Raw genomic sequence first — 25616 nt, forward strand, 5'->3', positions numbered from 1 at the left:
TTTTATATATATAGCAGAATGTGTTCCAGCCTAAGGCACATCGATCTATGGTCCATGCATGATGAGCAGAGGAAGAGCATCTGCACGAGAAACAAAGTAAACATTCAAGTTCTGGGTAGGTTTTATTGTTCATTTTCATTACAGTTCCTGATTTTCAGAGGCACTCCGCATAAGGGTGCATAGCTGGTTGTCTTAGAAAAGGCATATGGCCTTTGCTTCGTGCATAAAACAGTTCATTTTAGTCGTACAGTGGTATTCAAAACCCAAAACAGATGAACCTACCGATATGCAGTAAAAACAACTGTGGTAAATCAACGCATACAGTATCTCAACTACAAGTAGTACTTTATTGGATTTTTAGAAACAGTGCTGCAGCATCAGAAATGCACCTTGGCACAAAGAATTTAACCCAACAATAATATTCATTTTATTTTTCTTAAGGGGGTCTTGATGGAAGGGCAGTGTGGTCCAGAGATGTTGCGTTGTGTCAGACTCGGCAAAACACAAATAGACAACACTTATAGGAGGAATCACAACCAAAAAAAACCTTCCCACACGCATCAACATGGGGTTTGTTCCTTGGAAGAACAGACTTACTATTGATAAGGCTATTATGTAACAAACTAATTTCTTTGTCCTCAGAGGAAAGAAAACTAAACAAACATCATGCAACACCCAAGATGAGATCACCTTCATATCAGTTAGGAGTTTAACTTCACACACAATAGAACAGTCCACCCAAAGTCTTCAATCATTTGTACATCTACAGAACGTAAACAAATAAAAAAAAACAACCCTTAGTCTTCTCTCAACAACTATCAGAAAATATAGACTGGAATTGACTTGTTAAAAACATATTCTGTGGAAGCTTTGTCTAGGTCCCTAGAGCGAAAGAACGGTGTGTGCGTGTGCGCTCAGTCACTCTCTATCCGGTCTCTCCAGTTTATCCATGTGCGCTCAGTCACTCTCTATCCGGTCTCTCTCCAGTTTATCCATGTGCGCTCAGTCACTCTCTATCCGGTCTCTCCAGTTTATCCATGTGCGCTCAGTCACTCTCTATCCGGTCTCTCCAGTTTATCCATGTGCGCTCAGTCACTCTCTATCCGGTCTCTCCAGTTTATCCATGTGCGCTCAGTCACTCTCTATCCGGTCTCTCCAGTTTATCCATGTGCGCTCAGTCACTCTCTATCCGGTCTCTCCAGTTTATCCGTGGTGTGAGAGGGTTCTTCATGCCAAGGAAGGTCTGTTCATCTACAGTGGTATGTTCAGAGGCAAGTAAGTTGGTGTTGCCCACAGGGGTATGTTCAGAGTCAGTACGCAATGTTGGTGTTTATACTAAAATGTGAGGTAAAGGAGAGAGGTGGAGGAAGTGTCCTTGTTGCCTCAGTAGCAGCCGTCTCTCCACGACTCATTTGAGATTGGGCCATTCGTTCTAGTCATCCCCATAGACCTAACAAACAAAGACAACAATGACATGAGTCTTGATAGCTGTAAGAGTGCCATTCAAACGGTTTGTGGCCGCCACTGATAAGGAGTAATCACGTTTAACCAACGGAGTGACTGTACTGAAGAATCACACTCCTATCAACTCACTTTATGAGAAGTAATCATCCCAAGTCATAATGCTGAATGTGTATTTCTAAATAATCACCTTCTAGGTGTCTGGGCCAGTCTTCCCCTGGAGGATGGGGCTGCTGCTTGCCTCCCACCCCCAGTAGAGGCTCTTCCAGCTGGGTAGGCTCCCCCATTGGCAGGCCCTGGGGACTGGACCCTCCGTATCCCTCCATTGGGTCCACTCTGGGCTACAGGCAGGCCCCTGGAGGGCTGGCGGGCCCCTGGCATGGAGCCCATGGCTTTGACAGGGACCCGCATGGACAGAGGGGACTGGCCACTGCCTCGCATCCGACTGGATGACATACCTGGGGAGGGGGTGATGGGCATGATGAGATGGGTTCAGGAGAGTCCTATCCACACTGTAAAGTAATACACATGTGGTCTTCTCACTTATTTCATGTTCATATGCCAATGCTCTGATGACAGTACAATTCAGGTAATGAGAGAGAAGAGCACATATTCTCTGTATACTTGACATCAGGAATTGTGTCAGAAAAGAGTTGTAGATGCCTGAACCCAGAGGAATATTAGTGGAACTGAGGTGTATAACCAGGGAGGGAGGGACAGTAATGAGGGAGAAGTTGTAGACTAGATGCCTGTACCCAGAGGAATATTAGTGGAACTGAGGTGTATAACCAGGGAGAGGGAGGAATTGTAGACTAGATGCCTGTACCCAGAGGAATATTAGTGGAACTGAGGTGTATAACCAGGGAGGGAGGGACAGTAATGAGGGAGAAGTTGTAGACTAGATGCCTGCACCCAGAGGAATATTAGTGATTTTAGGGTGGGGAGTTGAGACAGGCGAGGTACCGGTAAGGGTTACCTGAGGAGGGGGCAGGTGTACAGGCCAGGTGAACGTTACCCGAGGAGGGGGCAGGTGTACAGGCCAGGTGAGGGTTACCTGATGAGGGGGCAGGTGTACATGCCAGGTGAGGGTTACCTGAGGAGGGGGCAGGTGTACAGGCCAGGTGAGGGTTACCTGAGGAGGGGGCAGGTGTACAGGCCAGGTGAGGGTTACCTGAAGAGGGGGCAGGTGTACAGGCCAGGTGAAGGTTACCTGAGGAGGGGGCAGGTGTACAGGCCAGGTGAGGGTTACCTGAAGAGGGGGCAGGTGTACAGACCAGGTGAGGGTTACCTGAGGAGGGGGAGTGGGGCAGGTGTACAGGCCAGGTGAGGGTTACCTGAAGAGGGGGCAGGTGTACAGGCCAGGTAAAGGTTACCTGAGGAGGGGGCAGGTGTACAGACCAGGTGAGGGTTACCTGAGGAGGGGGAGTGGGGCAGGTGTACAGACCAGGTGAGGGTTACCTGAGGAGGGGGAGTGGGGCAGGTGAGATATGCGGTTGCCAGAGCTCTGGAGGTTAGCCTCCATGCTGCGGCTGTTCCTGACTGCCTCCAGGGATCGCAGGCTGGTGCGGGGGGCCAGGTTAGGCATGCTGTGCCTCACCTCTTCTGGAACCACACACACGGTTTGAGTTGGAGAAAGACTGAACTGAAACGGCGTTCTATAGAACTAATCGATTTATAAGTCATGTCTTCAAACGATACAGAGTACATCTGACTGACAATTCCATGTAGTTCTGACTGTGTACAGATACTGCCATGTTTTCAGGTTAATGTGTGATGCATGAATACTCCTCTCCAGTCTCCACCTACCCTCGGTCTTGGCGAACTTGAGCAGCTCGGGCCCGGGCCCCTGTAGCGATCGACGTGGAGCGCGTAACCGGGGGCCCCCCAGCCTGCTGTACTCTGCCTGGCCCTGGGAGCCTGGGGAGGGGGAGAGGCAGCGGGGCGAGCCCAGGGGAGAGGGGGAGTAGCGGAGGCGTCGCTGGGGCAGAGAGCAACACTCATCCTCCTCATCCTCCAGGCTGTAGGTATCAAACTCCTGGTCGCTGTAAGTCCCACCCCGACGTAGAGACTGGAGGGAGGCAGAGGAACTACGACGAGACACTGAGGCAGAGCTGGAGGCATAGTCCTGTCTCAGACCTGAGAGTGGAGAGAGTTACAGGGCCTGGACGCTGCTGCCAGAGACATACACATGAAAGAACAAGCGTCTACGGGCTTGTGTATTTAGTATCTACATGCACACCCACACATTACAAACACAGTCCTGCCCTAAGCACACACTACCACAGAGTGAGAATATTTACGGTCTTCTTCTTTATCAGTGGCATTATCACTGCAGTCCTTATTCTACACAACACAACTCACCCTCTTCCTGAAATACATTATCACCACAGTCATTATTCTAGACAACACCACTCACTCTCTTCCTGTAGGCGGGCCATGATCTGGACGTCAGTGAGGTCCTGTAGCTTGTAACCCATGGTGATGGAGTCGTCTGAGGTACTCAGCTCACTGTCTATAGACGACTGGGAACTCAGAGCAGAGTACATACTCATGTAGCCTGGAAAAACAACACACCATGATTTAGATATAATCCACCACAGTAGTCCCACACAACAGCCCCTTGAGGGATAAAAAAAAGGGACTATAATACAACCTGAAAACCAAGGACATGCAACTATACATTATCCATAGAGTAGTCAATTCTCTTTATTAGCCTAATCAGAGACTGGTCTAGTAATAATCTCTGAGAATAATCCCTGAGAACACTATAGAGCTAGGAAATTGTTTCTGGATCAGGCCTGCATTATGAGAAGAGATATTTAGAAGTCCTGACTTCCCTGTCTGTCCTAGTCTAGACACAGTGCTGAGGACAGCTAGAAGCATGATGTTTCTACTAGGCATCAGCAAGGCCATCGTCTGACACACACACCCACCCTTCATTCAAACTGAAACACATAAACACTTCATTCAAACTGAAAAAGAGGCAACATAATGCAGGGTGTTTGGTTATATAACAGATGGGATTAGGAGGGGTCACCAGCAAGCAAAGCATTTACATACTTCATGCAAAGAGTGTTATTTACAGTCTGTGTTCATCATAACATAAGCATTGTGTTGGTTTACATAGCGCCACCCACACCTTGAGAAGTTAAAACGTTTGTTTTCCCAGTATCGCTAAGGGCCAAAGTATTTGATATCCACACCACTCTGCAAAACATGCCTGTAAATGCCATTAGTTGTGAAATTATCATCAATGCATAACATAAGATACCATTCAGAATCGTTGCTGTAGAAGGCCAATATACACAATAGATCCAACCTTTGACCCTTTACGTTGAGTTGAGGAGAACAACCCTTTGAAAACTTCCCAGAAAAAACAGCAAACATTGTAAACAAACATTTAAAACAAACACTTGTTAAAAACCTGATACTTTAAAGTCCAACTCCAGTCTCCCTTTCAGCTCATTCATCACTTGATTTACTTAACAAAAAGCACATCTCAAAAGGTGGTCCAGGTGCCCAGATTACTGTATTTAAACATGGGATAGTGTTTCAACATGAAAAGTTCCAAAATCACTTGGGTGTGTCTTAAACAAATCAAAATATATATTTTAGAGTCTTCAAAGTAACCCCCCTTTACCTTGAAGACAGCTTTGCACACTCTTGGCATTCTCTCAACCACCTTCACCTGGAATGCTTTTCCAACAGTCTTGAAGGAGTTCGCACATATGCTAAGTGCTTGTTGGACGCTTTTCCTTCACTCTGTGGTCCAACTCATCCCAAATCATCTCAACTGGGTTGAGGTCGGGTGATTGTGGAGGCCAGGTCATCTGATGCAGCACTCCATCACTCTCCTTCTTGGTAAATAGCCCTTACACAGCCTGTAGGTGTGTTTTGAATCATTGTCCTGTGGAAAACAAATGATAGTCCCACTAAGCACAAACCAGATGGGATGGCGTATCGCTGCAGAATGCTGTGGTAGCCATGCTGGTTAAGGGTGCTAAATAAATCACAGACAGTGTCACCAGCAAAACACCCCCACACCTCTTCCATGCTTCACAGTGGGAACCACACATGTGGAGATCATCCATTCACCTACTCTGCATCTCACAAAGACTTGCTTGGGCCAAGAAACATACACAATCTGTCCTATGTTCTGATGAGTCCAAATTTGAGATTTTTGGTTCCAACCGCCGTGTCTTTGTGAGACGCAGAGTAGGTGAACGGATGATCTCCGCATGTGTGGTACCCACCGTGAAGCATGGAGGTGGTGTGATGGTGCTTTGCTGGTGACACGGTCAGTGATTTATATAGAATTCAAGGCACAATTACCCAGCATGGCTACCACAGCATTCTGCAGCGATACATCATCCCATCTGGTTTGCGCTTAGTGGGACTATCATTTGTTTTTCCACAGGACAATGATTCAAAACACACCTACAGGATGTGTAAGGGCTATTTGACCGAGAAGGAGAGTGATGGAGTGCTGCATCAGATGACCTGGCCTCCACAATCACCCGACCTCCTTCACACCGCAGAGTGAAGGAAAAGCAGCCGACAAGTGCTCAGCATGTGGGAACTCCTTCAAGACTGTTAGAAAAGCATTCCGCATGAAGCTGGTTGGGAGAATGCCAAGAATGTGCAAAGGGTGGCTACTTTGAAGAATCTAAAATATATTTTAATTTGTTTAACACTTTTTTGGTTACTACATGATTCCATGTGTTATTTCATAGTTTTGATGTCTTCACTATCATTCTACAATGTAGAAAATAATAAAAATAAAGAAGCCCTTAAATGAGTAAGTGTCCAAACTTTTGACGGGTACTAATTCTTTTTTTTACCCCTTTTCTCCCCAATTTTATGGTATCCGATTGGTAGTTACAGTCTTGTCCCGTCGCTGCAACTCCCGTACGGACTCGGGAGAGATGAAGGTCGAGAGCCGTGCATCCTCCGCAACACGACCTCGCCAAGCCGCACTGCTTCTTTACACACTGCTTGCTTAACCCGGAAGCCAGCCACACCACTGTGTCGGAGGAAACACAGTACAACTGGCTACCATGTCAGCATGCATGCACTCGGCCCGCCACAGGAGTCGCTAGAGCGCAATGGGACAAGGACATTCCGGCCCGGCCAAACCCTCCCCTACCCAAACAACGCTGGGACAATGGGTCTCCCGGTTGAGGTCGGCTGCGATTGAACCCGAATCTGTAGTGACGCCCCAAGCGCTGCAGTGCCTTAGACTAGCTTCCCGAGTGGCACAGCGGTCTAAGAACTTAAAAGTTACTTTTAGTCTGATACTACTTTAATCTTGAGTTCCACCAACACTGTTAAACACACTGGAGAGAGAGAGAGAGAGCAGCTGAAAGTAAAGCAGCACGTGGTGTATTATTATCATGCGTACCTGAGCCACCACTGGTTAGTAGGATTTTGTTAGTGGATTTGTTGTGGTACCCAGGAGAGAGGAGGCCAGAGCCAGAGGAGCCAGCCTCCCCCGTCTGACCAGAGCTGCTGTAGATGTTCCTCCAGCGAGACGCTAAAGGCACACAGGAGAGGAGACGACACACAGTTACATAAACAGAGTCAAGGCACCGTTTAAAAAGGCAACCTGTATCGTGCAAAGGGAGTGTTTACTTCAATTTTTGGCCAAAATCTGTGACCTTGTAGACAAATAAAACACCAGTTGGGTGGAAGTGTGTGCTCAGGATTCCTTTACCAGTTCTTTAGGTACTGATTCTGAAGTGAACAAGAACTTTAAAAGTAATTCCTGATCAAAAGAGAAATTACAACTTTCATCATCGTTTCAAAAATGGTCGGCCGTGGCTGGTTCATTTTAAAAACTGTTGCAAAAGAGCAAGACTAAAGGCATTGATTTTGTGTATTTAGTAGGACAGATGACGTTTCCAAGACTTAAGGTGGGACAATGCCTGTGCCTGCACAAAAAGAGTTTTAGAACTTACTGTCCTATAGCAATACTTATGAAGAGCTAATAATGGTGTCTATATTATTTACCGACTTCACACAGCGTCATTGTTGGCCACTACCTTCATGCTGAATCATTGCCAGAGCCAATGGGCCAAAACAAGTTTGGGAGGGTGAAACTGTTCTCGTAGCCTATAAGGGTGATCTAGAGGTAGCAATGAGGCTATAGTAGGTCATTATTCCTAAGGCACTGGTTCCTATAATTTTTAATTTACTTCCTCCAGGAAGCAGTACTGTTTGCCATTGGCCACATCAAGTGTGGGAGGGTGAAACTCTCCAATATCACACTTATATAACATAACTATGGGGTAGGTTATAGCCTAGTGAATGATTTCCTATATTTGCCAGCTGCCTGTGCCAGTGGGTAGCTGATGTAATACATTGAGCGCAGGAGTTCTCTTTGATCTTTTCTAAAATGAAGTCAACTCTGGGGCTGTAATCTCCTGTACCACACATGAGCAGCACGGTGGTGTGCATGTCAACATTTCACTTCTAAAGTGGGTAGTTTCATGGCCTGACAGCTGTGTTCTGGTGCGAATACCTCTGTCTATCTGACCCAGGGCAAGGTAATCCAACCCAACAGCCAGCCTCTACACCATGACATCACGTGGTCATTGAGCCAGGCCCTGGTCGGTGTGAATGGCTTGGTTGTTGAAGTTCAGTAGCTGCAGGAAGTACCAGATGCACACCGGATAAATAAATAATGAATGGGTGTGTGCTGCTGGATCTAACACTGGTAAATTACTGGTGGTGGTGGAGTTGCCGAGAATCTCTACATTAGGAGCACCACATGAAATTTAGATATACATTTTTTTTTTTTTAGATTGATTGATTGAGAAGCAGCATATATGGGGCCTATATAGAATTTAGTTACTTTCGAAGCACACATGCCTTATAAACTAACATGTAACACTGTTAAGACAGTTTACTATAAAAGCAAAACACGTCCATACGAATACATGTCATTGTAATTACAGTCATTTTGTAGATGATTAGGTTTCTACATTGTGTAAAAAAAAAAACACAATTTCCCTATTGAGATACGGTGTACAATTGTCAATGTAATGTCTCTAAAAACGTCAGGTTTGTCATTCATTGATTCCCTTTCCTTTCTTTCTTTGCCCCCCAGATGTTTGCGTATACTAGCAAAGTAACCAGGTTGTTAGCTAGCTAACATGTACTAGCAAAGTAACCAGGTTGTTAGCTAACTAACGAGGTAACATGTACTAGCAAAGTTACCAGGTTGTTAGCTAGCTAACGAGGTAACATGTACTAGCAAAGTTACCAGGTTGTTAGCTAGCTAACGAGGTAACATGTACTAGCAAAGTTACCAGGTTGTTAGCTAGCTAACGAGGTAACATGTACTAGCAAAGTTACCAGGTTGTTAGCTAGCTAACGAGGTAACATGACTGAACGAAGTGTAAACAAATATTTAACGGCGCTCAAGTAGTTTTAGAATGGCCCGGACATGGTTTATGAACGTTAAATGCGGTCCCGGCGATCCGCTATAGGAAGATTAAAATGTTGCAGCGGTAACATGGGTCCGATCTCTTTACCTGGTTGGGCTAGAAGCAAGCCATTTTCACTTTTGTAACGGCGCAACCATGACGCGAATAAATCTGCACTCATAAAAATTAAGTCCAGAGAAGACGCGTGAATGAAAACATTCCCTCGTTATGCCAAGATCATACATTTTCTCGTAATCACGACAAGTTGTTTTGTTGAGAGAAACTCTATACATACAGTACGTGTGGACATATTGATGATCGGTTGACAGTAGTGTCATTGTGCCTCAGAGGCAGTAAGAGACTACAATGACCTTTAATTAGAGCACATCTGCTGTAAGTTGCGTGTGTTGTATCAAACCCCCAGCAATAAAAGCTGATTTTAATCAATCAATACGTCCACTCCTATTTATAGAATTTCTCATGATTGACAAAACTTTTACTTCATTATCACCAGAAAATTGTCTTGTGATCTCGCCATAACGTTGGGGTGTGATTATATTTCCCCAAAGTATGTTGTACCGAAGTTGACTGACAAAGGGAACGTAACGTTATGACTATAACTACTGTTCCCTGAAGGACAGGAAACGAGGTACAACACCTGTTTGGCCCCACACCGCCTGTTCCTGGGCTCGGTGAACAGCAGCATTAAAAATCAAGGACTGAATCCAAGCCTCACACTTAGAACCTGTGGAACACGGGATTTCCAGCGAGGCGCAGATTTCATTGGCCATGTCAGGCGTGTTTGTAGATCCTTCAACTGAAGTCGCTGGAGTAAGACTCCCTATAGTATGTTGTACCTCGTTTCCCTCCTTCAGGGAACAATAGTTATAGTCATAACGTTATGTTATTGGATAGGAGGCAGTACTGGTTATTGCCTCAGGTAATGTGTTATGACTGCATTCACTGTTGGTCAGTGCCAAGCTCCTCTTATTTGTTTATTGCTTGTTATGAGGTTATTGGGTGTCGGATTGGAGCGTTACTTTGCACTGGTACTGTTGGTATAAGGTTACTGGGCACTGGCGGGAAGCAAGGTTATTGTAGAAGGGTTCCTACAGGGTTGTTATAATGTTAATGTAAGGTTGTTTTTTTATGGTTATCAAAAGGTTGTATATGGTTATTATAGGATTACTATAAGGTTATTGTACATGGTTATTACATGGTTAGTATAAGGTGACTGGTTACTATAGTTACTTTAGAGTTGGTATATGATCATTATAAAGGTTATTATCAAGGTTACTAGGTAGGTGTGTACTCTGGTCGAGACGGTTGAGCAGGGTGCGACAGGCCACCTCCGTCTCTGGGCTGGGGTGGTCCAGAACCTTCCGACACCACTTCAGAGGAGACTCAGGCCTGGGCTCAGCAACTACCTGCTTCTTAGGGGAGACATACAACCTGCAGAGAGACGAGGGAGAGAAAAAAAGATATATATATATAAAAGAGGCCGGGAGAGAGGGAGAGATGTGGTGGATAATGAGGCAGGCAGCAATGAAAGGAAGAGGATGAGAAAGGAGGTGGTGGATGGAGAAAGCGAGACAGCAAGAGGGAGGGACAGAAACAGGCGATTTACATTTTGCAAAGCATCAAAGCCTGTTCATCCAGCCTGCCTGCACTCAAGCGAACAGCGGGATAAGAACACAGCATTAAATGGTTCTCTGGCATGCGAGTTCCGCATTTAATAACTTGTCCTGTGTGGGAATGTTTGCAGGAGGCCTGTCTTCTAGTCTTACGCATTGGTGGAACAACCACACACAAACTCGTTATCCTTCATACCACTAATCACCTACTACTAGAAATAGACTTGTTTCAACATACAGCAGCATGTCTTTGTTACATACATAAGGCATTGCTAAACCATCCTTTTATCCAATCCTAGACGGTCACCACTCCATCTCAACCCATTTAGTTCTGCCCATTCTAGCCCATCCCAGATTCCCGGGCAATAACCACAGTCCACAGCAGTGCTGTGTGTGCTCAGCCCATACCTGGCAGTGTTACCTCTTCCTTCCACAGTAGCAATATCAGCAGCACTGGTGTGTGCATGGCCCCATCTCCTAATGAGGGCTCTACTGTACTTTCCTCTCCCAGCCATCACTATGCATTACCTTCTATTGTACTGTCCTCTCCCGGCCATCACTATGCATTACCTTCTACTGTACTGTCCTCTCCGGGCCATCACTATGCATTACCTTCTACTGTACTGTCCTCTCCCAGCCATCACTATGCATTACCTTCTACTGCATGAGTTGTCTGAAATAGGCACATCTACAGCACGCCTAGCCTACTGTAGACAATGTGCCTAGTCTACTACACAAGGTGATGATCTCAACTGACATCAGCGCTGGGCCCGATCGTCTTGAACATCAGCGCTGGGCCCGATCGTCTTGAACATCAGCGCTGGGCCCGATCGTCTTGAACATCAGCGCTGGGCCCGATCGTCTTGAACATCAGCGCTGGGCCCGATCGTCTTGAACATCAGCGCTGGGCCCGATCGTCTTGAACATCAGCGCTGGGCCCGATCGTCTTGAACATCAGCGCTGGGCCCGATCGTCTTGAACATCAGCGCTGGGCCCGATCGTCTTGCATTGCTTTAACTGTTTGAGTACATGTGAAGTAACGCTAAGTAGCAGTGAGTGTTTTAGTCCCTCTCCTTGAAAAAAGTACAGTGCAAACTGCCAAGTTCGTTAGGACGTTTGATCCGGGTCACATGGGGGAATGCTTTGAGCCACAAAACACACACAAAAGAGGCCTGGCTGTGCGAACTGGTTTTTGAGTAATCAACTTGGGCTCATCTTCCCATTGGACAAACACAAAAGACAAGCCCTCTATCCCACTGGGACCAGCAACAATGAAGACAGCAGCTATCCAGGTCTCTCACTACAGATGTTTCAGTAGTCAGTCAACTTGATCCTGGAACAGTTTCTTTCTAGTAATTGGAGAGCTGACCAGCGGTGGCCGATGCTAAGTAGTAGGCCTAGGTACCTAGGCCAGTTTAACAGTCAGATCATTTGATACTCAGAGCTACAGTTGAAGGGTAGAGGCACTAAGGGCAGATCATTTGATACACAGAGCTACAGTTGAAGGGTAGAGGCACTAAGGGCAGATCATTTGATACTCAGAGCTACAGTTGAAGGGTAGAGGCACTAAGGGCAGATCATTTGATACTCAGAGCTACAGTTGAAGGGTAGAGGCACTAAGGGCAGATCATTTGATACACAGAGCTACAGTTGAAGGGTAGAGGCACTAAGGGCAGATCATTTGATACTCAGAGCTACAGTTGAAGGGTAGAGGCACTAAGGGCAGATCATTTGATACACAGAGCTACAGTTGAAGGGTAGAGGCACTAAGGGCAGATCATTTGATACTCAGAGCTACAGTTGAAGGGTAGAGGCACTAAGGGCAGATCATTTGATACTCAGAGCTACAGTTGAAGGGTAGAGGCACTAAGGGCAGATCATTTGATACTCAGAGCTACAGTTGAAGGGTAGAGGCACTAAGGGCAGATCATTTGATACTCAGAGCTACAGTTGAAGGGTAGAGGCACTAAGGGCAGATCATTTGATACTCAGAGCTACAGTTGAAGGGTAGAGGCACTAAGGGCAGATCATTTGATACACAGAGCTACAGTTGAAGGGTAGAGGCACTAAGGGCAGATCATTTGGTAAATGGACCTGTTGTTGTTGTTGTTGTTATTTATACATAGAGCTAAATAGAAATACTGGTAGGCACGCCATCATCTGCAGGCAAAACAAAGCACTCATGCATGGACATTGGACACTTTTGTTCACCTTAGCTTGTGTTCCATTTCTTGGCTTGTTCCTTGCACAGCCGGGTTACTTCCAGTCTCAACCCCCACAGATTACTAGAATTCTCCATACCTCTCAGTAAATGTTTTTAGAAGCAGAAGTTTAGGCCCCAGCAGCAGCCATCCAGCCTCTAGCCTAAATGGCACCCTATTCCCTATGTAGTCCACTACAACCATAGGGTTCTGGTGTCAAAAGTAGTGCATCATAAAGGGAACAGGGTGCCACTTGGGACTCAGTCCTGAGCCCTAGCCACCAGCCCAAAGCAGCTTAGGGGTCCATGCCTGGGCAGATTATTTATTTAATGTTGTAGTAGTGATAACCACCTGGGGTTCATACAGAATGGTTAATAATGTGGTAGAGAGAACAAGGCCTTGCTGCTATGGGTTGTTAATCCACAGATCAGCTACTAAAGTAGCTACCAGGAATACAATATGGTACCCGTTCGTATCGGACAATACTGTACAAAATGGGACAGGTAAAACAAACACATAATAGTTTAAAACACCCTGAACTTGGCAAACGCACACAAGCCTCATGCCCAGATGAACATTGTGGCGTACAGAGGGGAAATTAAATGAAGACGGATTCACTTGGAATTAGCAGTCTGCCATTAAACATTTTGAGGTAATCCAATCCTGTTAATTCAATTCTGGTAAACAAGCCACGCTCCTCCTACACCACAGAAGAACCCAGACTAGACAGCAACAGCAGTACAACAGAAGAGCACAGACCAGACAGCAAAAGCAGTACAGGGTTGACATTCATTTGAAGAGAGTTAGATGATCATTTGAATGATGCAAATCCTGACTGAGCCAGCAGTGGTAGAAGCCCCGAGCAGCGACTGGGCCAGCAGTAGTAGAAGCCCCGAGCAGCGACTGGGCCAGCAGTAGTAGAAGCCCCGAGCAGCGACTGGGCCAGCAGTAGTAGAAGCCCCGAGCAGCGACTGGGCCAGCAGTAGTAGAAGCCCCGAGCAGCGACTGGGCCAGCAGTAGTAGAAGCTAGAGGTCGACCGATTAGAATTTTTCAACGCCGATACCAATTATTGGAGGACCAAAAAAAGCCGGTACAGATTAAAAAAATTAAATAAAAAAAAAATAGGCCATTTTTTTATTTTTTTTATTTGTAATAATGACAATTACAACAATACTGAATGAACACTTATTTTAACTTAATATAATGAATCAATAAAATCAATTTAGCCTCAAATAAATAATGAAACATGTTCAATTTGATTTAAATAATGCAAAAACAAAGTGTTGGAGATGAAAGTAAAAGTGCAATATGTGCCATGTGTGGCAAACCTCTTCAAAGTTAGGAGCGTTTGTCACAAATTAAGTGGGAAACTGTCACCAAAGTCAGCCCAGAATGAAAGTTATTTCGAACATGACAGTACTTGTGTGTTTGTTTCGCGGTCCTGGTCCACCCAGGCCGCAGGTAAGGTCAAGGATAGCAGGGTTCGGTACACAAATCTGGTTCTCGGTAGGTCCAGGTCTAAACGCCAACAGGTAAGTCCGAAACAGTCCAGCTCGTACACGGTAAATCCAGCCAATGTAGATTTTCTCTATGGTTCATAGATCCTTCCCGCCCTCTCTCTCTCTTCCTGGTTTTTCTTGACCTTTTATCTGTGGGTCAGCTCCACCCTCTGAGGGTTCCCCTTGCTTCTGGGAATTGTAGTTTTGGCAGTCGGCCATTTTGTGATCTGTAGTTCTGATCGGGGTGGCCATTTTAGTGATCGGGCAGAGCCCGTTTATTAGTTCTGCCCTCACATATCTGCCATTTATCACTCGACCCCCTTCTTTGCCACACATGTAAGAAAGCTAACGTTTAAGTTCCTTGCTCAGAAGATGAGAACATATGAAAGTTGATGGTTCCTTTTAACATGAGTCTTCAATATTCCCAGGTAAGAAGTTTTAGGTTGTAGGAATTATAGGACTATTTCTCTCTATACGATTTGTATTTCATATACCTTTGACTATCGGATGTTCTTATAGGCACTTTAGTATTGCCAGTGTAACAGTATAGCTTCCGTCCCTCTCCTCGCTCCTACCTGGGCTCGAACCAGGAACACATCGACAACAGCCACCCTCGAAGCAGCGTTACCCATGCAGAGCAAGGGGAACAACTACTCCAAGTGTTAGAGCGCGTGACGTTTGAAACGCTATTAGCGCGCACCCGGCTAACTAGCTAGCCATTTCACATCGGTTACACCAGCCTAATCTTGGGAGTTGATAGGTTTGAAGTCATAAACAGCGCAATGCTTGAAGCACAGCGAAGAGCTGCTGGCAAAACGCACGAAAGTGCTGTTTGAATGAATGCTTACGAGCCTGCTGCTGCCTACCACCGCTCAGTCAGACTGCTCTATTAACACACAGAAATACGAGCCTTAGTTTCTGGATTCGACCATATTAATGACCTCTCTCGAAAACAAAACGTTTTTCCTTTCAGTGAAATACGGAACCGTTCCATATTTCATCTAACGGGTGGCATCCCTAAGTCTAAATATTCCTGTTACATTGCACAACCTTCAATGTTATGTCATAATTACGTAAAATTCAGGCAAATTAGTTCGCAACGAGCCAGGCGGCCCAAACTGTTGCATATACCCTGACTCTGCGTGCAATGAACGCAAGAGAAATGACAATTTCACCTGGTTAATATTGCCTGCTAACCTGGATTTCTTTTAGCTAAATATGCAGGTTTAAAAATATATACTTGTGTATTGATTTTAAGAAAGGCATTGATGTTTATGGTTGGAGCAACGTGTACCTAAGCGATTATATGCAACTCAGGACAGGCTAGATAAACTAGTAATATCATCAACCATGTGTAGTTAACTAGTGATTATGATTGATTGATTGTTTTTTATAAGATAAGTTTAATGCTAGCTAGCAACTTACCTTGGCTTCTTACTGCATTCGCGTAACAGGCTGGCTCCTCATGGAGTGCAATGTAAAGCAGGTGGTTAGAGCGTTGGACTAGTTAACCGTAAGGTTGCAAGATTGAATCCCCGAGCTGACAAGGTAAAAATATGTCGTTCTGCCCCTGAACAAGGCAGTTAACCCACCATTCCTAGGCCATCATTGAAAATAAGAATGTGTTCTTAACTGACTTGCCTAGTTAAATATAAAGGTGTAAAATGTTTATTTTTTATTAAATCAGCCAAATCGGCGTCCAAAAATAACGATTTCCGATTGTTATGAAAACTTGAAATCGGCCCTAATTAAAAATCGGCCATTCCGATTAATCGGCTGACCTCTAGTAGAATCCCCGAGCAGCGACTGGGCCAGCAGTAGTAGAAGCCCCGAGCAGCGACTGGGCCAGCAGTAGCAGAAGCCCCCGAGCAGCGACTGGGCCAGCAGTAGCAGAAGCCCCCGAGCAGCGACTGGGCCAGCAGTAGCAGAAGCCCCCGAGCAGCGACTGGGCCAGCAGTAGCAGAAGCCCCCGAGCAGCGACTGGGCCAGCAGTAGCAGAAGCCCCCGAGCAGCGACTGGGCCAGCAGTAGCAGAAGCCCCCGAGCAGCGACTGGGCCAGCAGTAGCAGAAGCCCCCGAGCAGCGACTGGGCCAGCAGTAGCAGAAGCCCCCGAGCAGCGACTGGGCCAGCAGTAGCAGAAGCCCCGAGCAGCGACTGGGCCAGCAGTAGCAGAAGCCCCCGAGCAGCGACTGGGCCAGCAGTAGTAGAAGCCCCCGAGCAGCGACTGGGCCAGCAGTAGTAGAAGCCCCCGAGCAGCGACTGGGCCAGCAGTAGTAGAAGCCCCCGAGCAGCGACTGGGCCAGCAGTAGTAGAAGCCCCCGAGCAGCGACTGGGCCAGCAGTAGTAGAAGCCCCCGAGCAGCGACTGGGCCAGCAGTAGTAGAAGCCCCGAGCAGCGACTGGGCCAGCAGTAGTAGAAGCCCCGCGCAGCGACTGGGCCAGCAGTAGTAGAAGCCCCGAGCAGCGACTGCACTATGACCATACATGGGCTCCCGCCTGGTTCAGCAGTCTAAGGCTCTCCATCTCAGTGCTAGAGGTGTCACTACAGACATCCTGGTTCAGCGGTCTAAGGCTCTCCATCTCAGTGCTAGAGGTGTCACTACAGACCCTGGTTCAGCGGTCTAAGGCTCTCCATCTCAGTGCTAGAGGTGTCACTACAGACACCCTGGTTCAGCGGTCTAAGGCTCTGCATCTCAGTGCTAGAGGTGTCACTACAGACCCTGGTTCAGCGGTCTAAGGCTCTGCATCTCAGTGCTAGAGGCGTCACTACAGACATCCTGGTTCAGCGGTCTAAGGCTCTGCATCTCAGTGTTAGAGGTGTCACTACAGACATCCTGGTTCAGCGGTCTAAGGCTCTGCATCTCAGTGTTAGAGGTGTCACTACAGACATCCTGGTTCAGCGGTCTAAGGCTCTCCATCTCAGTGTTAGAGGTGTCACTACAGACATCCTGGTTCAGCGGTCTAAGGCTCTGCATCTCAGTGCTTGAGGTGTCACTACAGACACCATGGTTCATATCCAGGTTGTATCACATCTGGCCGTGATTGGGAGTCCCATAGGGCGGCGCGCAATAGGCCCAGCATCATCCGGGTGTGGCAGTCATTGTAAATAAGAATTTGTTCTTAACTGATTTGCCTAGTTAAATAAAAGTTAAAAAAATTATAATCATGTGGGATAAACAAAGGACCACTAATGCCTTGTTTCCACTTCTCTGGCTGTGGAAAATGCTGCAGCCTTGGTTCGTCACACACACACACACTCTTTTGAACTTTGCCAAGTATGAAGCAATAAGTCAAGTCATGCTATTGGACTACCTATGGCTGTATGTATTAGGGCTAGAGGTCGACCGGTTAAATAGGGCCGATTTCCAGTTTTCATAACAAAATCGGTAATCGTCATATTTGGATGCCGATTATATTGCAATCCACGAGGAGACTGGGTGGTAGGCTGACCACCTGTTACACGAGTGCAGGCAGCAAGGAGCCATGGTAAGTTGCTAGCTAGCATTAAACTTATCTTATAAAAAACAATCAATCAATCATAATCACTAGTTAACTACACATGGTTGATGATATTACTAGTTTAACTAGCTTGTCCTGCATTGCACATAATCAATGGCGGTGCCTGAAATGGTGTCACTTCTCTTGCGTTCAGTACAAGCAGAGTCAGGGTATATGCAGCTGCTCGATACCGCCTGGCTCGTTGCGAACTGTGTGAAGACCATTTCTTCCGAACAAAGACCGTAATTAATTTGCCAGAATTTTACTTAATTATGACATAACATTGAAGGTTGTGCAATGTAACATCAATATTTAGGGTTGCCACCCATTCGATAAAATACAGAACGGTTATGTATTTTACTGAAAGAATAAACTTTATGTTTTCGGACCATATTAATGACCCAATGCTTGTATTTGTTGTTTATTGTTTACTCTCTCTCTCTCTCTCTCTCTCTCTCTCTCTCTCTCTCTCTCTCTCTCTCTCTCTCTCTCTCTCTCTCTCTCTCTCTCTCTCTCTCTCTCTCTCTCTCTCTCTCTCTCTCTCTCTCTCTCTCTCTCTCTCTCTCTCTCTCTCTCTCTCTCTCTCTCTCTCTCTCTCTCTCTCTCTCTCTCTCTCTCTCTCTCTCTCTCTCTCTCTCTCTCTCTCTCTCTCTCTCTCTCTCTCTCTCTCTCTCTCTCTCTCTCTCTCTCTCTCTCTCTCTCAGCTGATTTAAGAAGGGCTTTATAAATACATTTTATTAGATAGAGCAGTCTTACTGAGCGGTCGGTGGTAGGCAGCAGCAGCAGGCTCGTAAGCATTCATTCAAACCGCACTTTCCTCCGTTTGCCAGCAGCTTTTCGCAATGCTTGAAGCACAGTGCTGTTTATGACTTTAAGCCTATCAACTTCCGAGATTAGGCTGGCAATATAATAGTGCCTATAAGATCATTTAATAGTCAAAGGTCTATGAAATACAAATAGTATCGAGAGAAATAGTCCTATAATAACTACAACCTAAAACTTCTAAACTGGGAATATTGAAGACTCATGTTAAAAGGAACCACCAGCTTTCATATGTTCTCATGTTCTGAGCAAGGCACTTAAACATTAGCTTTCTTACATGGCACATATTGCACTTTTACTTTCTTCTCCAACACTGTGTTTATGCATTATTTAAACCAAATTGAACATGTTTTATTATTTATTTGAGACTAAATGTATGTATTTTATTAAGGCTGTATGTGTTAGGGCCCAAAGGCTGTATGTGTTAGGGCCCAAAGGCTGTATGTGTTAGGGCCCAAAGGCTGTATGTGTTAGGGCCCAAAGGCTGTATGTGTTAGGGCCCACCATAGCAAAATGCTTTAAAAATGGAAAACAAGTGCCTTTCTTATTGGACAAGTTTCAGTCCGTTTTATTCAGTTGGGTGCCTAGTGAATAGGACCCATGTCTCCTCGGCCGTTGAGAGGCCCAGCTGTGCTGCACTAGTTCTGGCTCTGCGCTCAAGCCTCCTCCTCCCTCTCTGGGTATTCATGTCAGAGGAGAAAATCACTACTGCTGCTGAGCGCACACACAGTGCCCAGAGTAAAACGCGTTGGCTGGCTGCCCCTCGCCCAGCGACAACAGTGGCCCCTCTCCCTCTAGAGCAAGGCACTCCCCCTCTCTGTCCATTTCAGTCACTACCCAGCCTCTCTCTCCCAGTCACATAGATTCAGTGATCAGAGGCACTGCCTGTCAGTGCCCATTTTATACAGCCCACAAAGCCGAGCATTTCCAAGGCAGAAGCAGCGCTCAGATATTTCCATCTAAAGGCCTACTAGCCCAGCTGCATCAAATCTGCATGTATTTTTCTGCATGTTCTCCTCTGGTTGTTGCGTATCACGGAAACCAGGCCAACTGCCCACAGCAGAGACCCACCTCCAACCTAGGGTCACGTCCCAAACAGTACCTTATTCCCTACATAGTGCACTAGGGCCCTGGTCAAAAGTAGTGCACTATAACGGGAATAGGGTGCTATTTGGGACATTGGTATGACTAAAGGTCGCAGTCATAGTCCCTATACTTATGAGAGTGAAAGGTTCAACAGAACAGTAACATAATGACTCATCTGGCTATAGGGCCTTCCACCATCCTGAGTGTGAACACAAACTCATCCCACACACAGTATGACATCACGCTGACCCCTGGAGACAGTGGTAAACAGATGTCTCCCCTCCAACATGTGGGGCTGCAGACTAGTGAAGATACGTCTACATGTGTTCCTCTCCTTCATCTGCAGTGATCAGAATACATGTCTAGTGTCTACTGGGAATAACTTTCATCTGAACAGAGCAGAATCTGCAGATACACAGCAGATAAGGAAGGGACCGTAGACTAAAAAGCTGACTAAGACCCTTTATGATCGGAGCATAGAAAATAAAAGGTAGGAGACCTTCCAAACAGTGTGCAGAGGATATTTGACTGAATCTGAAATGGCACTCTATTCCCTATATAGTGCACTCCTTTTGAGCAGAGCCTTATGCAGGCCCCAGTTTAAAGTACTGCATTAGCTATATAGGAAATAGGTTGGAATTTCAGATGCTTCCTTTGTCTCGCTCCTATCCCCATGGTACCTACCAGCTGTCCTCGTCATCCACCTCTGCAAGGTCCTCCCATAGGTCCAGAACATCAACCTCATCCAGGGCCAACTGGTCAACTCCTGAGTCGCTCTCGGCCAGAGTCTCAGACTCATAGCTGTCCAGAGAGGGACTCTCTGGGGTTGGGCTTAGCCCCTGGGTCTGCGCCGGTCCTGGTCCGTTCCCGCAGGGCAGGGTCAGAAAGCCTGCACACAGTCCACCATCCGCATCCTCTATCCGGTTAGCTGCAGGTAGAGGGGACATATCCTCACTGCTACTACTGTCCTGAGGAGGGGACAGCTCCAAGTCACTGCTGCTGCCTAGTTCCGTTCCACAACTTCCACTGCTCCCCAACCTGAGAGGAGAGTTGGTGTTGGTCACCTCTTCGCTGGAAGAGATTCTCTCATTGATGTTGCTACTGGTTGTGAGGTTACTGTTTGTGGTGGTCGCTCCTCTGAGATGTAGATTCTTACTGCCTCCCCTGTTGCGGAGTGTTTGATTCTGGACCTCGAGTCTTCGAATGAGCTCCTGGAGCTTACGTACCTCTTCCAGCTCCACCCCTGCTAGCTCCTGCTCCTCCTCGTAGCTCGGCTGGGACGCCTTCATGAGACCCCCGGTACAGTCATTGCCTGCCGGTTGGACCTCACCGGCGCTGTCCGGAACTACCATGTTGGTCCTGTTCTGCTAGGGGAAGATAATCGAATGTTTCGATCAGCAGCTCGCGTAAGGAACAAACCATTCAAACCCCTGTTTCGAGATTAACAATCATCCGAACAAACACCCAAACTGCAAGCTCATCGTGGTGGGATAACTAATCAATTTGATCATAGCTAGTTACTTTGTTACGTTTACATGCCAATAAAAGCCATAGACGGCAGTTGAATATATTTTCTGACTACATCAACTAACAAACTCCCATGTTTATAATTAATAACGCTGCCATGATGAATAAAGAAATAACGGCCGAAGCTACGAAGGCTGACAAATTGTAGACTAGCAACAGCGGGCACAAACCGCATCTCCCCCCACTCACATTCAGTTTCACTGAATGCCGCCAACATTTGCAGCTAAAGATAAGTGCAGCGTCTAGTTGCCATTTGTTGCTAGCTAATTAGATATAATTCACGTTAAAGCACATGCATTTATATAATTTATCAATGAAAGCCAATAGATCATTTGTTACATCGATGCATTTCCAAGATAACTGTTGATTAGCCAGCCACCAAGCTAAAGCGCTAGCTAAACATAACAAACCTACCTTTGCTTCACCGGTTGAGATGAGCCGTGTTGTCAAGAAATGCTCGAATTAGCCTGATAAATCCAACGCACGAGTTTGCGTTAATCAAGTACGTTTACAAGGAATACATTTTTTTTTCTAAGTAAATAAGATGTATGTAATAACAATATAGCTATATGATTATCGATGTAATGGCTCGAACCACGCTAAGCCATGTCCCTGTTAGCCTGTAACTGGCTAGTTAGTAAAGATAGCTAACTAAGCAGCTATGTTTTGCCAGCTTTGAGGGACTCGAGTTGACCCAATCAGAGCATTGGTCCCGCCCCCTACCTGACATTAACACGATATTTGGTGCCACCTACAGGCGACTTCAGGTATTACCTGTCGTTCTCTTCTCATGCGCTAGATGTCGCCAAATAAAAGGGGAAAGAAAAACTCATCCATTGTCACAGCTGAGGTGCGTCGAGTTCGCTTTAACGTTTTTCTACGTTGCGTGACGATTTGAAATGAAACGACACGTTTCCCCAAAACGATGAGAACCGTTCTTCAACAGCATTTGAGGTACGTTTGCTCCCGTTTGGTGGGTGTGGTATGGCCATGACCAGAGCCATGTATTTAGAATAAATAAATAAACACATTGCTCTGGGTGTGACTATTTCAAATTGCAAAACACTTGCAGCACACTATAGAGTAATCGCCTTCTGAGCCACCATAATTACAGCGTTTTTCGACTGGTCATTCAGTACAGTAGAGTTTCCTTTCTGGCGTACTAAACGCAGCCCTGTCATCAGTACTATACACTCTTTAGCCACAAAAGTGTCTGTCAACATGAGAGTAAATAACATACCTAGTACAACACCAAACATTCCAAGACATCTAATCCACAATACTTATAATTATCCAAATAACCTGTCTCTAACATAACAAACTACATGAGCTGTGAAAGGGGTACATAAACCAACTGAAGAAAATAACTCCTCTGTAGTATTGTGATGCAACACCTCTCTTTATCTGTGCCAAGACCCACACATACCATCATTGCTCAAGTTCTGCAGAACCCTTACTTCTGTTGCAACGGTGATTCTCATGGTAATAAACATGCTTCACTTATTGAATTGTACCTGTAGATAATAGAGCTATACGAGTTAGTAGCCTACAACCAGAAACAAGCCCTGGGCAGAGACCTGATGTTGATCTATTGGAAGAATACTGGGTTGGGTTCCCAAAGTGAAGGCAGAGAGAGAGGGTGAAACCTGTGAGTGTTAGTTTGATAGTAACTCTGCTGGTTCGGGAACATGTACTAACAAGTAGGCTTCAGCACATGTTACTGTGTCTGTACACCACCCTATTCTTCACTGTGTGAGCTGTTATGGTCTGGATTCAAAGTAAAGATGAGAGGGGGGACTTTTCTGTTCAAAAGTAAAGAAAAAAGTCTTACTGTGGCTAGATAACCCCCATAAATATGGGATCATAAAATACAGAAATATCTAATTTCCATAAGTATTCACACCGCTGAGTAAATACATGTTAGAATCACCTTTGGCAGTGATTACAGCTGTGAGTGTCTCTGGGTAAATCTCCAAGAGCTTTGCACACCTGGATTGTACAATATTTGCATATTATTCTTTAAAAAAAATCTTCAAGCTCTGTCAAGTTGGTTGTTGATCATTGCTAGACAGCCATTTTCAAGTATTGCCATAGATTTTAAAGACAATTTAATTCAAAACTGTAAATAGGCCACTCGGGAACATCCAATGTCATCTTGGTAAGCAACTCCAGTGTATATTTGACCTTGTGTTTTAGGCTATGGTCCTGCTAAAAGGGGTTGTCTCCCAGTGTCTGTTGGAAAGCAGACTGAAACAGGTTTTTCTCTAGAATTTTGCCTGTGCTTAACTCTTTTCCATGTCTTTTTATCCTAAACAACTCCTTTGTCATCGCCGATGACAAGCATACCCATAACATGATGCAGCCACCACCATGCTTGAAAATATGAAGAGTGGTACTCAGTGATGTGTTGTATTGGATTTGCCCCAAACATAACGCTTTGTATTCAGGACATAAAGTTAATTTCGTTGCCACATTTTTTGCAGTTTAACTTTAGTGCCTTATTGCATGTTTTTTAATATTTGTATTCTGTACAGGCTTCCTTCTTTTTACTCTTTCAATTAGGTTAGTATTGTGGAGTAACTACAACTTTCTAGTTACTCCTCAGTTTTGTCCTGTCACAGCCATTAAACTCTGTAATTGTTTTAAAGTCACCATTGGCATCATGGTAAAATCCCTGAGCTGTTTCCTTCCTCTCAGGCAACAGTTAGGAAGGATGTCTGTATCTTTGTAGTGGTACACCATCCACAGTGTAATTAATAACGTCACTATCCTCAAAGGGATAGTCAATGTGTGAATTATTTTTTGTTTACCCATCTACCAATATGCATCCTTCTTTGTAAGGCATTGGAAAACCTCCCTTGTCTTTGTAGTTGAATTTGTGTTCGAAATTCACTGCTGGACTGAGGGACCTTATAGATAATTGTATGTGTGGGGTACAGAGATAAGGTTAAAAAAAATCATGTTAAACACTAATATTGCACACAGAGTGAGTCCATGCAAGTTATTATCTCACTTGTTGTGCAAATATTTCCTCCTGAACTTATTTAGGCTTGGCATAACAAAGGGGTTGAGTACTTATTGACTCGACATTTCAGCTTTTCATTTTTAATTCATTTGTAACAATGTAATTGCACTTTGACATTATGGAGTATAGTGTGTAGGCCAGTGATACAACATCTCAATTGAATCTATTTTAAATTCAGGCTGCAACACAACAACATTTGGATAAAGTCAAGGGATGTGAAATCTTTTTAAGGCACTGTATGTGCACTTTCACAATAGGAGAGCTGTGGAAGACGTGGAGGCATGATCCATGATCAATTGTGGAATGCAGTTGTTTTAAATCTCCTGACATGATTCCTTCCTTTCTCAACTATAACAACTGTATCTGTAATCTGTTATGTTACCAACAAAAATGTTGTAATCAGATTAAAGATACTTTTGAAAAACTAGATGATTACTTTGAGGATTACTTTTAAATTCAGAAAGGATGTTTGCGGAAAAAAATATTTAGACACTTCTCTGTTTTCTCAATGACAGTTCAAATCATAATTGAAAAAAGGCGCAAATTTACGTTTGTTCCACCTGAGCGAGTCTGACCACATCATAGACCACTATGATGACACAACAAATGTGTTTTTGATGGATCGCGGGAAAAGAGCAGGAATAGGCTTTTGTAGGCTACAGTCCAAGTTATGTCTTCCAATGGTACGACTGCTGTCGGCATCCAAAGATTATCCGATTTGAATAAACTCTTGGAGGTAAGGATGACAGCAGTCCATAGTGGTGTAGTCTACGGCGATACGGATATCACTTATTATTGATATCTACAGAGCACACTGAAGTAAATCAAACTGCTGCTCTCTCATTTAGCTATTTGTGTCTTACGTATTGTGGTTGTTGTGGATGGCTGTTTCCAAATAGAAATGTGTATTTGTTAATCAAAGGGCTACCCAGACCCCTCCTTTACACTGCAGCTACTCTGTTTATTATCTATGCATAGTCCCTTTAACTCTACCTACATGTACAAATTGCTATTGTTATTTTACTGCTGCTGTTTAATTATTTGTTACTTTTATTTTTCATTTTCAATTTCTTTAATTAACACCCATTTTTCTTAACTTCTTAATTAAATCATTGTTGGTTAAGGGCTTGTAAGCATTTCACTATAAGGTCTACTACACCTGTTGTATTCGGCGCATGTGACAAATACAATTTGATTTGAACCCAATAATGGGTTTAATTCAAGAAGTTTAAGCTACCTATCAATCATTGTTTTTTAAACCAGTGGACAGCCAGTGGAAAATGCGCTCTTGCAACAGCTGCATAGTGCGGATCCCAGCCTATGGAATACAAGTGAGGCTTTTATTGCTCAATCTAATTCATGCTGATAAAATAATTCCATAGGCCTAATGGACACATGCTCAGACTTGCACACTTCTGATAGACTTAAAGGGGCAA

The 25616-nt window shown here is 45.0% G+C and overlaps 1 protein-coding gene across 6 annotated transcripts; it reads right to left on the reverse strand.

The window, feature by feature from the left end:
- Positions 1 to 103: 103 nt before the first annotated feature.
- On the reverse strand, positions 104 to 21841 carry zgc:66447 (SLAIN motif-containing protein-like). Of its 6 annotated transcripts, none has more exons than XM_014198861.3 (9): positions 21570 to 21841; positions 20313 to 20992; positions 10186 to 10340; positions 6863 to 6994; positions 3878 to 4018; positions 3268 to 3597; positions 2920 to 3063; positions 1652 to 1919; positions 104 to 1450 (listed from the first exon to the last, which is right to left on the reverse strand). In XM_014198861.3, the coding sequence occupies exons 2-9, from the start codon at positions 20978 to 20980 to the stop codon at positions 1384 to 1386; spliced, it is 1905 nt and encodes a 634-aa protein (XP_014054336.2). In that variant the 5' UTR covers positions 20981 to 20992; positions 21570 to 21841; the 3' UTR covers positions 104 to 1383. The 6 variants fall into 6 exon arrangements, with proteins under 6 accessions (XP_014054336.2, XP_014054338.2, XP_014054337.2 ...); XM_014198863.3 differs by having other exon boundaries at positions 10201 to 10340; positions 20313 to 20995; positions 21570 to 21833; XM_014198862.3 differs by having other exon boundaries at positions 2920 to 3060; positions 20313 to 20995; positions 21570 to 21833.
- Between the last annotated feature and the right edge of the window lie 3775 nt (positions 21842 to 25616).

The sequence above is a fragment of the Salmo salar genome, chromosome 05, assembly GCF_965601325.2.
Source record: "Salmo salar chromosome 05, fSalSal1, whole genome shotgun sequence".
Lineage (NCBI taxonomy): Eukaryota > Metazoa > Chordata > Actinopteri > Salmoniformes > Salmonidae > Salmo > Salmo salar.

Coding starts and splice junctions, on each gene's coding strand:
- zgc:66447 (XM_014198861.3), bottom strand. CDS start 20,980: ATGGTAGTTCCGGACAGCGCCGGTGAGGTCCAACCGGCAGGCAATGAC. Junction 6,995..10,185: donor CCAGAGTACACACCTACCTA/GTAACCTTGATA, acceptor GTGTGCCTTTAG/CGTCTCGCTGGAGGAACATC. Junction 1,920..2,919: donor GCCCCACTCCCCCTCCTCAG/GTAACCCTCACC, acceptor CCCCCTCCCCAG/GTATGTCATCCAGTCGGATG.